At 38.9% G+C, this 15244-nt stretch overlaps 1 protein-coding gene and 1 long non-coding RNA gene across 2 annotated transcripts in view; one reads left to right on the top strand and one right to left on the bottom strand.

The window, feature by feature from the left end:
- Nucleotides 1-10865, top strand: part of LOC148622218 (uncharacterized) — an 86511-nt gene extending 75646 nt beyond the window's left edge. The window contains exon 2 of the long non-coding RNA XR_015920597.1: nt 9645-10865. This is a non-coding gene — a long non-coding RNA (uncharacterized LOC148622218). The remainder of the gene's footprint in view (nt 1-9644) is intronic.
- A 94-nt stretch (nt 10866-10959) lies between these two features.
- On the bottom strand, nt 10960-14891 carry LOC148622219 (uncharacterized). Its single transcript, XM_088571878.1, has 2 exons — nt 14740-14891; nt 10960-12264 (listed from the first exon to the last, which is right to left on the bottom strand). Exon 2 carries the CDS (start codon nt 12163-12165, stop codon nt 11071-11073), a length of 1095 nt encoding a protein of 364 aa, XP_088428004.1. The 5' UTR covers nt 12166-12264; nt 14740-14891; the 3' UTR covers nt 10960-11070.
- Nucleotides 14892-15244: the final 353 nt, after the last annotated feature.

Raw genomic sequence — 15244 nt, forward strand, 5'->3', positions numbered from 1 at the left:
ACAATCTGCAGAAAAATGTCATTTTTGAGAAATTTTATTGAAATAGTGTCAAAGTCAAACACTTGATGCTTACTTTAACACTTTTAACATGTTAAACAATTATTTAAGACCATTAAGGCAATTTTAAGTGTTGGCACTCATTTAATTTGGAAAAAAATATCTCATTTTCAAGAATTTCTTATGAAATAAATGTATAACAACAATCAACAAAAACCTTATTTGGACAATTTTAACATTTTAAGAATAATTTTAAATATCAAATTTATTCACAATTTATACATATACCTATAGTTTTAAGAATATTGTGCATGATTATTTCTCATGCAGCTCGGTTTGTTTTGTTTGTTGGGGTTTAAGGTCCGACCAGCAATATTTCAGCTATATTCAGACGATGAACATGAAATTGATGATAAAATGAACATGAAATGATGATATTATGAAAAAGGGATGGGGCACAAGGATTGATTGATTGATTGTTGGGGTTTAACGTCCGAGCAGCAATATTTCAGCTATATTCAGACGATGAACATGAAACATGATAAAATGAACATGAAACATGATAAAATGAACATGAAATGATGATGCAATGAAAAACGGGATGGGACATAAGGACAGTAGGGTCGACAAATTTTGATTGCCACTAGAAAAAGGGGGGATGGGTAAAGTCGGGCAATTTAGCCTCCTGTGGCGGAGCGCAAAGGTTCCTACTTCTACCGAATACCACAGCAGGGTTCTTTTACGTGCGAGGAACGTGGCATCTTTCCCAACACGGTGCACCACTATGGTTTGCGGTCAGGTTTTCCGTATTATAGCCTGACAACCCCAGCATGTAACACACCAGGGGTACCCCATTCCACCACCTGGGGCACACATCCCAGTTGCTCTGTGGGTAGAACGCCCTAGCCCCGGGCTAGGGTTCTGAGCACTATTTAGTCGCCTTTTACGACAAGCTTAGCGCTGCTGCAGGCCTATTCTTTTAACACCCGGACCTGCAAGGGGCAACATGAAATGATGATGAAATGAAAAAGGGATGGGACACAAGGACAATGAGGTCGACAAATTTTGTTTGCCACTGGAAATAGGGAGAGGTGGGTAGGGTCGGGCAATTTAGCCTCCTGTGGCGGAGCCCTGTGGTTCCTACTCCGGGAGAATACAACAGTAGGGTTCTGTAACGTGAGAGGAACGTAGCATCTTTCACAACACGGTGCACCACTATGGTTTGCGATCAGGTTTTCCGTATGATAGCCTGACATCCCCAGCGGTACCCCATTCCATCACCTGGGGCACACATCCCAGTTGCCCTTTCGGCAGAGTGCCCTAGCCCCTGGCTAGGGTTCTGAGCACTATTTAGTCGCCTTTTACAAGCTTAGCGCTGCTGCAGGCCTATTCTTTTAACTCCCGGACCTGCACGGGACATTTTGTGTTGGAGACAGTCGTATGATTTTAATGTTGACCAAAAAATAACAAGACCATTTAAAAAAAATAATAAAATGTTGATTCCCTTTCAATTGGAATAAATATGTCCTTTGTCGCAACCTCGAAAGAATTTTAGACCATTATTGAAAATAAAATTGTTCGCACCCTGCTGTGGTACTCGATAGAGTAGGAACCTTTGCGCTCCGCCACAGCAGGCTAAATTGCCCGACCTTACCCATCACTCCCCTTTTAATAGTGGCAATCAAACTTTGTGGACCTTATTATCCTTGTGTCCCATCCCATTTTTCATTTTATCATCCATTTCCTGTTCATCGTCGGAATATAGCTGCTCGGACGTTAAACTCCAACAATCAATCAACAACAATTTTAGACTAATAGCAAGGTATATTAAAAGTGTTATCACACATACACTTTGCAAAAATATGTCACTTAGGTGTTATCACACATACACTTTGCAAAAATATGTCACTTAGAAGATTTTTAACTGAAATATCAGTGCCGCAACCACCAACCGGATACTATTGTAGCCATTTTTAATGTTTTTAACAATAATTTTGGACCATTTTTTCAATTAAAAATTGTTCGCACCCATAGAATCTGCAGAAATATGTCATTTTTGGCAAATTTGACTGAAATTGATGTGGCAAAGCTTCACACATGATACTTGTTTTGACAATTTTAACATTTTAAACAATAATATAAGACCATGAAGTGTTCGCTCTCTTAATTTCCACAAAATATCTCATTTTCAAGAATGAGATCTAAAATATATGTATCATAGTCATCAACACAATAAAGTGTTCGCTCTCTTAATTTCCACAAAATATCTCATTTTCAAGAATGAGATCTAAAATATATGTATCATAGTCATCAACACAATAATTATATACACAATTTTAACATTTTTTACAATAATTTTAGACTAATAGGTATATTTAGATTCTTCCCACACATGCACTTTGGAAAAAAGTCTTTATGAAGATTTTTGACTGAAATATCAGTGTCGCAACCACCAACCTGATACAAATATTGTCATTTTTAGTGTTTTTAACAATAATGTTTGCCCATTATTGAGATTAAAATTGTTCACACCCTTACAATCTGCAGAAAAATGTCATTTTTGAGAAATTTTATTGAAATAGTGTCAAAGTCAAACACTTGATGCTTACTTTAACACTTTTAACATGTTAAACAATTATTTAAGACCATTAAGGCAATTTTAAGTGTTGGCACTCATTTAATTTGGAAAAAAATATCTCATTTTCAAGAATTTCTTATGAAATAAATGTATAACAACAATCAACAAAAACCTTATTTGGACAATTTTAACATTTTAAGAATAATTTTAAACATCAAATTTATTCACAATTTATACATATACCTATAGTTTTAAGAATATTGTGCATGATTATTTCTCATGCAGCTCGGTTTGTTTTGTTTGTTGGGGTTTAAGGTCCGACCAGCAATATTTCAGCTATATTCAGACGATGAACATGAAATTGATGATAAAATGAACATGAAATGATGATATTATGAAAAAGGGATGGGGCACAAGGATTGATTGATTGATTGTTGGGGTTTAACGTCCGAGCAGCAATATTTCAGCTATATTCAGACGATGAACATGAAACATGATAAAATGAACATGAAACATGATAAAATGAACATGAAATGATGATGCAATGAAAAACGGGATGGGACATAAGGACAGTAGGGTCGACAAATTTTGATTGCCACTAGAAAAAGGGGGGATGGGTAAAGTCGGGCAATTTAGCCTCCTGTGGCGGAGCGCAAAGGTTCCTACTTCTACCGAATACCACAGCAGGGTTCTTTTACGTGCGAGGAACGTGGCATCTTTCCCAACACGGTGCACCACTATGGTTTGCGGTCAGGTTTTCCGTATTATAGCCTGACAACCCCAGCATGTAACACACCAGGGGTACCCCATTCCACCACCTGGGGCACACATCCCAGTTGCTCTGTGGGTAGAACGCCCTAGCCCCGGGCTAGGGTTCTGAGCACTATTTAGTCGCCTTTTACGACAAGCTTAGCGCTGCTGCAGGCCTATTCTTTTAACACCCGGACCTGCAAGGGGCAACATGAAATGATGATGAAATGAAAAAGGGATGGGACACAAGGACAATGAGGTCGACAAATTTTGTTTGCCACTGGAAATAGGGAGAGGTGGGTAGGGTCGGGCAATTTAGCCTCCTGTGGCGGAGCCCTGTAGTTCCTACTCCGGGAGAATACAACAGTAGGGTTCTGTAACGTGAGAGGAACGTAGCATCTTTCACAACACGGTGCACCACTATGGTTTGCGATCAGGTTTTCCGTATGATAGCCTGACATCCCCAGCGGTACCCCATTCCATCACCTGGGGCACACATCCCAGTTGCCCTTTCGGCAGAGTGCCCTAGCCCCTGGCTAGGGTTCTGAGCACTATTTAGTCGCCTTTTACAAGCTTAGCGCTGCTGCAGGCCTATTCTTTTAACTCCCGGACCTGCACGGGACATTTTGTGTTGGAGACAGTCGTATGATTTTAATGTTGACCAAAAAATAACAAGACCATTTAAAAAAAATAATAAAATGTTGATTCCCTTTCAATTGGAATAAATATGTCCTTTGTCGCAACCTCGAAAGAATTTTAGACCATTATTGAAAATAAAATTGTTCGCACCCTGCTGTGGTACTCGATAGAGTAGGAACCTTTGCGCTCCGCCACAGCAGGCTAAATTGCCCGACCTTACCCATCACTCCCCTTTTAATAGTGGCAATCAAACTTTGTGGACCTTATTATCCTTGTGTCCCATCCCATTTTTCATTTTATCATCCATTTCCTGTTCATCGTCGGAATATAGCTGCTCGGACGTTAAACTCCAACAATCAATCAACAACAATTTTAGACTAATAGCAAGGTATATTAAAAGTGTTATCACACATACACTTTGCAAAAATATGTCACTTAGAAGATTTTTAACTGAAATATCAGTGCCGCAACCACCAACCGGATACTATTGTAGCCATTTTTAATGTTTTTAACAATAATTTTGGACCATTTTTTCAATTAAAAATTGTTCGCACCCATAGAATCTACAGAAATATGTCATTTTTGGCAAATTTGACTGAAATTGATGTGGCAAAGCTTCACACATGATACTTGTTTTGACAATTTTAACATTTTAAACAATAATATAAGACCATGAAGTGTTCGCTCTCTTAATTTCCACAAAATATCTCATTTTCAAGAATGAGATCTAAAATATATGTATCATAGTCATCAACACAATAATTATATACACAATTTTAACATTTTTTACAATAATTTTAGACTAATAGGTATATTTAGATTCTTCCCACACATGCACTTTGGAAAAAAGTCTTTATGAAGATTTTTGACTGAAATATCAGTGTCGCAACCACCAACCTGATACAAATATTGTCATTTTTAGTGTTTTTAACAATAATGTTTGCCCATTATTGAGATTAAAATTGTTCACACCCTTACAATCTGCAGAAAAATGTCATTTTGGGAAATTTTATTGAAATAGTGTCAAAGTCAAACACTTGATGCTTACTTTAACACTTTTAACATGTTAAACAATTATTTAAGACCATTAAGGCAATTTTAAGTGTTGGCACTCATTTAATTTGGAAAAAAATATCTCATTTTCAAGAATTTCTTATGAAATAAATGTATAACAACAATCAACAAAAACCTTATTTGGACAATTTTAACATTTTAAGAATAATTTTAAATATCAAATTTATTCACAATTTATACATATACCTATAGTTTTAAGAATATTGTGCATGATTATTTCTCATGCAGCTCGGTTTGTTTTGTTTGTTGGGGTTTAAGGTCCGACCAGCTATATTCAGACGATGAACATGAAATGATGTTTGTTTCTTGGGGTTTAACGTCCGAGCAGCAATATTTCAGCTGTATTCAGACAATGAACATGAAATGAAAAAAAAAAGATGGGTCACATTGATAATAGGGTCGACAAATTTTGTTTTGTTTGTTGGGGTTTAACGTCCGAGCAGCAATATTTCAGCTATATTCAGACAATGAACATGAAATGTTTGTTTGTTTGTTTGTTGGTGTTTAACGTCCAAGCAGCAATATTTCAGCTGTATTCAGACAATGAACATGAAATGAAAAAAAAAATATATATAATAGGTTCGACAAATTTTGTTTTGTTTGTTTGTTGGGGTTTAACGTCCCAGCAGCAATATTTCAGCTACATTCAGACGATGAACATGAAATGAAAAAAAAGGATGGAACACAAGGATAATAGGGTCGACAAATTTTGATTGCCACTGGAAAAAGGGGGGATGGGTAAGGTCGGGCAATTTAGCCTCCTGTGACGGAGCGCAAAGGTTCCTACTCCTATCGAATACCACAGCAGGGTTCTTTAACGTGCGAGGAACGTGGCATCTTTCCCAACACGGTGCACCACTATGGTTTGCGGTCAGGTTTTCCGTATTATAGCCTGACAACCCCAGGGTACCCCATTCCACCACATGGGGCACACAACCCAGTTGCTCTGTGGGCAGAGCGCCTAGCCCCCGGCTAGGGTTCTGAGCACTATTTAGTCCCCTTTTACGACAAGCTTAGCGCTGCTGCAGGCCTATTCTTTTAACAACCGGACCTGCACGGGACTGGGGCACACATCCCAGTTGCTCTGTGGGGAAAGCGCCTAGCCCCCAGCTAGGTTTCTGAGCATTAGTTAGTCGCCTTATACGATAAGCTTAGCGCTGCTGCAGGCCTATTCTTTTAACACCCGGACCTGCACGGGGGGGGAGAGGTTGGTAGGGTCGGGCAATTTAGCCTCCTGTGGCGGAGCCCTATGGTTCCTATTCTGGGAGAACACCACAGTAGGGTTCTTTGACGTGCGAGGAACGTGGCATCTTTCCCAACACGGTGCACCACTATGGTTTGTGGTCAGGTTTTCCGTATCATAGCCTGACAACCCCAGCAGTACCCCCATTCCACCACCTGGGGAACACAACCCAGTTGCTCTGTAGGAAGAGCGCCCTAGCCCCAAGGTTCTTAGCACTATTTACTCGCCTTGTACAAGCTTAGCGCTGCTGCAGGCCTATTCATTTGACACCCGGACCTGCATGGCGCAATCCAATGTTTCCAAGATTTTCAAAAGCTTACAAATGGCAAATGAAGAAGGCGGTGGCTCATGGGTCAATCGAGTAGTACGCTGTCGATGCGCCGTTGATAGATACGCTCTGTTAGAGTATGCCATCTCTGGAATCTCTGATGCTATCTGCTGGAAATCAGTAGAATTCTAGCATCGCCCGTGTTGGCACTCGGTGGCGGTTGGGAAACAGAGACGATGAAACTTATAAACAATTAACATGGCAACAAAAACAACGGGGATTTACTGTGATTTCTGCAAAAGTAAAAGACAAAAATGTTAATGACCTTTCTCCTTTTTCAATACAGAAACCCATCAAGAGTATTGCTGGTGAAGTCAAAGATGCTAAGAAAATAAGATCAGGAATTTTGATTGAATGCCTTAGACCTTGCCAATCATCAATTTGTTAAAATTAACCAAGATTGGTGACCTTGATGTTTGTTCCGAGCAGCAATATTTCAGCTATATTCAGACGATGAACATGAAATGATTTTTTGTTTGTTTGTTGGGGTTTAACGTCCAAGCAGCAATATTTCAGCTATATTCAGACAATGAACATGAAATGGATCATGAAATGAAAAAAAAGGATGGGACACAAGGATAATAGGGTCGACAAATTTTGATTGCCACTGGAAAAAGGGGGGATGGGTAAGGTCGGGCAATTTAGCCTGCTGTGACGGAGCGCAAAGGTTCCTACTCCTATAGAATACCACAGCAGGGTTCTTTAACGTGCGAGGAACGTGGCATCTTTCCCAACACGGTGCACCACTATGGTTTGCGGTCAGGTTTTCCGTATTATGGCCTGACAACCCCAGCATGCAACACGCCAGGGGTACCCCATTCCACCACCTGGGGCACACATCCCAGTTGCTCTGTGGGCACAGCGCCTAGCCCCCGGCTAGGTTTCTGAGCACTATTTAGTCGCCTTATACGACAAGCTTAGCGCTGCTGCAGGCCTATTCTTTTTACAATCGGGCCTCCACGGGGTAACATGAAATGATGATGAAATGAAAAAGGGATGGGACACAAAGACAATGGGGTCGACAAATTTTGATTGCCACTGGAAATAGGTAGGGGTGCGTAGAGTCGGGCAATTTAGTCTCGTGGCGGAGCCCTATGATTCCTACTCCGGGAGAATACCACAGTAGGGTTCTTTAACGTGCGAGGAACGTGGCATCTTTCCCCAACACAGTGCACCACTATGGTTTCCGGTCAGGTTTTCCGTATTATAGCCTGACAACCCCAGCATGTAACACACCAGGGGTACCCCATTTCACCACCTGAGGCACTCAACCCAGTTGCTCTGTGGGCAGAGCGCCCTAGCTCCCGGTTAAGGTTCTGAGCAATATTTAAACGCCTTTTACGACAAGCTTGGAGCTGCTGCAGGCCTATTCTTTAGACCTGCACGGGGCGTGACCTTGATGTGGTTTCATCTGCACACAAGTCTGTGAATCAGTCACAGGGTGTCCTTAAATACCGAGGTCGAGGCATGGAAAGGGCCAGTGTAGAGGCAAACTTTTTTGTTTCCGCTGCTCTGAAGGACACGAGGGAATCGACTGCAAAAAAGATCCCAAATGCAGAAACCGTGAGGAAGCTCACATGTCATCATCCAAATATTGCCCTCTTTATAAAAAAGAGATATTTTAAAGATAAAAACTGAAGGCAAAATTTCACACAGTGAAGCTCGCAAGTAGTGGTCAATTTCCAACAGTTTTCTTGCATCTGGCAAAACATCATATGCTAGTGTTGTAAAGCGTGCATGTCTGTCCTCGACTGTTGAGGTGCAGACGATCATGAGTTGGAACGAGGATATCAATGGTCTTGCCACACTGCCCACTGAGGTATCCACAAAAATAATGAAACCATCCAAAAAATGTTTAGACGAAATTAAAAAGGCCAGAGCTCGAAAATCTCAACAATGTTTCCGACTCAGTCATCTCAAAATTCCGTAACATCTTCAAAATCATCTTCGTCTTCCAAATCCTCTCTGCACCGTGTTGGGAAAGATGCCAAATTCCACGCACGTTAAAGAACCCTACTGTGGTATTCTCCCGGAGTAGGAACCATAGGGCTCCGCCACACGAGGCTAAATTGCCCGATCTTACCCATCCCTCCCTTTTTCTAGTGGCAATCAACATTTTTCGAACCTATTATCCTTTGGTCTCACCCTTTTTTTTCCATTTCATGTTCATCGTCTGAATATAGCTGCTCGGATGTTAAACCTTAACAATCAATCAATCATTTTATCATTCATTTCGCCCCGTGCAGGTCCGGTGTTGAAGAATAGGCCTGCAGCAGCGCTAAGCTTGTCGTAAAAGGCGACTAAATAGTGCTCAGAACCCTAGCCGGGGGCTAGGACGCTCTGCCCACGGAGCAACTGGGATGTGTGCCAAGGTGGTGGAATGGGGTACCCCTCGTGTGCTACATACTGGGGTTGTCAGGCTATAATACGCAAAACCTGTCCGCAAACCATAGTGGTGCACCGTGTTGGGAAAGATGCCACGTTCCTCGCACGTGAAAAAAACCCTACTGTGGTATTCTCCCGGAGTAGGAACCATAGAGCTCCGCCACAGGAGAATTTTGCCCGATCCTACCCATCTCTCCCTATTTCCAGTGGCAATCAAAATTTGTCGACCCCAATGTCCTTGTGTCCCATCCCTTTTTCATTTCATCATCATTTCATGTTCATCGTCTGAATATAGCTGAAATATTGCTGCTCGGACATTAAACCCCAACAAACAAACAAACAATAACAGCCGGACCTGCACGGGGTCGGATTTTTTACAAAAGATATCTTTAAATAACTGAGAAATTACTAAATCAAGGTTTCCGATTACATTTTCATTGTCTGAATATAGCTGAAATATTGCTGCTCGGACGTTAAACCCCAACAAACAAAAATCATCCATTTCATGTTCATCGCCTGAATATAGGATACAGGACCCACATTGAATTAAAACCACTACGGGAGTAACAAGTGCTGTGGTAGGACTGCAGACCCTTTTTTAACAACTGCGAGTATAGAAGTTAAAAAGTTTTTGGTTGTACATTTTGCAGATCCAGCTATGAAACGTTGTTTGTATGGATTCTTGTGGAGTTTACTAATCCAGTACATAGACGGTAAATCACAATTATCATCTTTGGTAGAGAGACCAGAAGAGGATAGAACAGATTTATGGTTATCCACTATCTCTTCTTTTGAGTGTAGTGGCAGTATATGTCTAATCACTATATTATTTTCTACGTCTACCTCTGATAATAACATTGAATGTAAAAATTCCAACATTGCTTAACAGATAAAAACAAAAATTAGACCTCTGATAGATCGGATCATGCTGAACACTTTTATTCATATCAGAATTTGGCTTAAACTGACGGTTTTGGAGGTATGTGCAAAATATTTCTGTGACCCCTTTTAATGGCGGCCATGTTTTTCGACGGATCAAAAAACCTCCAAAACCTGTTCTATGCAAAATACCCCAAGAAACATTAATATTGTTCTTATTGTTGCAGTAGTTTCACAGGGTAAGATTTTAGAAAAAATGTTAATGAAGACGGAAGCCAAGTGTTGTAAATAGCCGGCTCAGCTAAAAAGCGAGATTCAAGTTGTCAAAGTATATGAATAAATGATGCTGCATGGCTATACGTCGTAATTGAAACCAAATTCAGAGAAGGAAGACTAAGAAAATTAACCAGCAATTTTAAAGAAGGTTTAAATACAAAATCAATGAATATAGATTTCATCGAAATAAAAAATGGTAAGTAATTTTAAACATTTTGAAAATATTTTGGCGACAAGTATTAAAACAAACACAAAACATGTTCAGCAAAATAACATTCCATCTGATTAAATCAGAAACATTATGTGTGGAACCCCCCGTGCAGGTCCGGATGTCAAAAAGGACACAAGGATAATAGGGTCGACAAATTTTGATTGCCACAAGAAAAAAGGGTAGATGGGTAGGGTCGGGCAATTTAGCCTCCTGTGGCGGAGCGGAAAGGTTCCTACTCCTATCGAATACCACAGCAGGGTTCTTTAGCATGCGAGGAACGTTGTATCTTTCCCAAAAGGGTGCACCACTATTTTTTTACGATCAGGTTTTCCGTATTATAGCCTAACAACGCCAGGGCTATCCCATTCCAAAACCTGGGGCACACAACCTAGTTGCTCTGTGAGCAGAGCGCCTAGCTTCCGGCAATGTTTCTGGGCACTATTTAGTCGCCTTATCTGTTGTAATGCTCAACGAAGGTACAAGATTTAAATCGGGATCTATTTGGAACTTAATTAAAATAGAAAATACTCCCATTACTCAATAAACCAAGAGATATTAAAGGAAAGGAGCATGCAAAGGTTTTTTCTGTGATAGTTTGTGTGGCCTTACATATAACGTAACTATAACCCAAACTGCTATGGTACAAAGTAGAATTTTTTGTTTTTTTATAAATATTTGCATATTTAATTTCCTTGATATGTCCGTTTTGATCAAGTACATGAATAATGTTTGAAAGAAGTATTGCTTCTGTCTTCAAAGCATGCCAGTTTCCCTTTCACCGATAAAAACTTCACGAGTTCTACCCTAAATCGACTCTCTTTTATAAAATATATCACTATATTGATGGAATATTGTGACAGTCCGATTTCATCAATTATTTTCTTCAGAGACAACCAAACAAAATGCTGATGCCATACTAGGTCTTGTTCGATTGCAGAAGTGGTTAAGCACGGATTTCCGTTTGGAAATAAATGGTACTGTAGCATGTATATAACAGATGTCGATAAAGTTGCAATAATTCGGTAGAACGATACAGCTAATAGAGTTCGTGTTGCAAGCGACTTACTTTTATTTTTACTTCTTTTAAGACTTTGTGACTGCATCGAACTTCGCTTCACGATGGCCTGTTTGGCTCTTTCTATCAGTACTATGTTACAAATAAGTGTAATCAATGGTAAAATGATAAAAGTTACTATTTCGGTGATGTAGGACCACATTTGATAAAAGTCCTGGTGTAATGGTTGAAACTTTCCATGGTTGAAGGTCCATCCTGCGATTTGTCCTAAAGAAATTAAAATTGCTAGTAAAGTTATCCCTATGATCTCCTTCCAAACTCTTCTATGTTTCGAGAAGCGTTCACTTTTAAAAGGCTTGACGATAGACACTGATCTCTCGCAACTAAAACCAAATACAAGCAAAGGACTCATATACTGAGCAAAATAGAACATCACGAAAAACACCGTGCACCATATTGGATATTGAAGTGTAACCTTCCCCCAAGCATATTCTAACTCCATGATTATATGAAGAACGATTAACATTGTATCAGTCACTGCTAGTACCGTCAAGTACAACGTTGAAGTGTTCAGTCGTTTTACTTTCAATTTGTTCCATATGACAAATGTAAGGATATTGCCTATGATTCCAAAACAGTACCAGAAAGGAGACACGAACTTGTCAATACCGATAGCTACCGGAGCGAACAGGTTGTAAACACATATTTGCCAATCAGGCGACCCTTTAGTTTGTAGACATACATCATAAACGGTAATATTGTCTATTGAGGTCGTGTTATTGCAAAACATCGTTAGTAGCTTACTTTAAATACTCGCTCATTGCAAGTTGATTTTACTGACAACAATTAACTTCTGTTTTAGACTTGGCTAATTACTTCCATACCGTTCCTGAAAAAAATATAACATTGGTAAAGATCAAATAGAAAGCCTTTAAATATGAAAGGTAATTTACATTTTCTTGCAAACTCACAACATTTAGATAAAGGACATGAACCTTACCTAAATGTCATGTTAAAACAATGTATGAACCGTCTAAGAAGAACGCAATGTAACGTAAATTGCCACTGATGACAGTCAGTGATTTGTTGTTAAAATTTCATGGCCCCGTGCAGGTCCGGGTGTTAAAAGAAAAGGCCTGCAGCAGCGCTAAGCTTATCGTAAAAGGCGACTAAAAAGTGCTCAGAACCCTAGCCGGGGCTAGGGCGCTCTGCCGACAGAGCTACTGGGATGTGTGCCCCTGGCGTGTTACATGCTGGGGTTGGTTTGGTTTGTTGTTTGTTGGGGTTTAACGTCCGAGCAGCAATATTTCAGACAATGAACATGAAATGGATGATAAAATGAACATGAAATGAAAAAAAAAAGGATGGGTCACAAGTATAATAGGGTCGACAAATTTTGATTGCCACTGGAAAAAGGGGGATGGGTAAGGTCGGGCAATTTAGCCTCCTGTGGCGGAGCGCAAAGGTTCCTACTCCTATCGAATACCACAGCAGGGTTCTTTAACGTGCGAGGAACGTGGCATCTTTCCCAACACGGTGCACCACTATGGTTTGCGGTCAGGTTTTCCGTATTATAGCCTGACAACCCAGCATGTAACACGCCAGGGGCACACATCCCAGTTGCTCTGTGGGCAGAGCGCCTAGCCCCCGGCTAGGTTTCTGAGCACCATTTAGTCGCCTTATACGACAAGCTTAGCGCTGCTGCAGGCCTATTCTTTTAACACCCGGACCTGCACGGGGCCATGACCTAATGAATAGACAGTATTCTAACAGAATTATACTTTGAAGTGTCCAGATACCTGTACATCAAAAATGACAACCGTTTGTTTTAAATATAAGCAGGCTAAAATATATAGCTGTACTTCAATGCACATCGTAACTATGGTCAGAATCGAACATTTGCATGAATTACTGTTTTTCATAATAATTTACTAAAGGTTATGAATTTGAGTGTACTCACGTGTACCAAGAGCAGATAGCCTAGCTACAATTTTGTAAACATCATCAAAGCTACATTACAGGGTAAACAGTTGGTCAAAAACTGGTTGTACCATTTTAGATTGTGTTCATCGTACTAATTTATGTCCACGTTAATGATAAATAGATACCCAGAAGAAATAATGTCGTATAAATATTTAAACATATTTCATATATGTCTACATTTCATATCACAACTGCTTCCCCATATCGTAGCATAACTTCATTTATAAAAACGCCTTCCAATCATAATTTTGATTTGCAATAATGAATGAACTTCAATTAACTTCTAAATTGTCAACAAGAAACATTTCATGTCGGAGTTACCATGCCTAAAATGACTCTAATATATTATCCCGTATAGTTTAAAGTTGTACTTCTTTCAAATCACAATTACTTATTTGACTGCACGATGAGTTCTCGTTTAAAGTCATTCTTAGTGTTTCAAAAACAAAGCATGAATATACCAATAAAAAATTTGTAATATATTTGAAATATTTCCACAAATTGATGTTATTTTTTTTACGTTAGATAAATGGTCATAAATGTCACAACGACTAGACATTAATTGTGGTATAAATATTAGAACGGACAACTTAGACTAAGATTAAAGGGTACATGCAACATTATGCCATTACATCATGTAATGGTACGTATTAGTTGTCCCTTCTCTGAATCCTTTGCGTTAATATTCTATTATTAAATGATACATCTACAGTGTATAAATTTTTATTTTATTTTTTTCTGAATTCCTTAACATGTATATCCTCCTAAAAAAAGCAAAATGGTAAAATGCAAAAATAGGTATTGATGTATTACGGGTAAAAAATTCTGCAACATAGCGGAAAAGTGGTTTCAGGCACATGAATTTACTACAACTTCTGCGATTTCATGACGCCACAACGAAACTTCTGAACAATCGGGCAAACCTGCCGGAGACTAATACGGCATCTGAACTTGTGTTTCGACGGGATTTTTCCGGGTTTTACCAGTCTCATATTTCAACTAAATATGACTTCTATAGTAATAACTTTAAATCATATCCCAAATTGCTTTCCCGTGCAATAAATATAAAGAATTTATGTTGATTCGTCTTTTATATCACGAACGGTTCAGGATTTGACGTACGACAAGAACTTCACGTATAGCCATCCAATCTTCATTCAAGTAGCCATCTGTTGTAATGTCAATTTTGTATATAGATGACATAGCGAACAGGTATTCGTTTGCAACATGGAGACAAGATAATAAATACAAACCAACCTTACATACATGTACGCATAGTTTTTGTCACGTTAAAACATGAATCTTGCTTAGAAAAGAAGAATCTTGATAGCTTTTATTGTATTGTTTATTCATTGTTTTAATAAAACGATCTAATTCTTACCGTTATGTAGTAGGTTATGCCATGTAAATATCATCAACTGATTCTTCTTCCAGCATTAATTGTTAATTCTGTTAAAATGTAACAGCTTAGTGGATTTCTTCATCCTGAACTTTACATATTATATATTAATTTAATGTTGTATCTAAATTTGTAATTTTATATAACTTTTTATTTAGGATAAGTAGAATCGTTATGTGACTCAGTCAGGTTAATCAAAATCAATTTACCATGTATATAAACAAGCTTAAATACAATGTCGTAGAAAATATAAGGTAACGCGGCGTAAATTTTGCAGTTCAACAAACTGTCTGAGACAAATAGTATTAAATAATGCTGTTGAAAAGAAAAGTGCAATCGCACTGAAAAAAAAATAAAACAAACACTCTGATGAACTATCTATTTCATATGTGAAATATTTCAATTTGAACTGAAACGATTAATAAGATCAAAGCCTAACGTATTCCTTTATTTCTAACGTATTCTTGTATTTTATTTTATTTTTTAT

Source organism: Perna viridis, chromosome 3, assembly GCF_037379345.1.
Source record: "Perna viridis isolate PV_CMFRI_1.1 ecotype Kerala chromosome 3, ASM3737934v1, whole genome shotgun sequence".
Classification (NCBI taxonomy): Eukaryota; Metazoa; Mollusca; class Bivalvia; order Mytilida; family Mytilidae; genus Perna; species Perna viridis.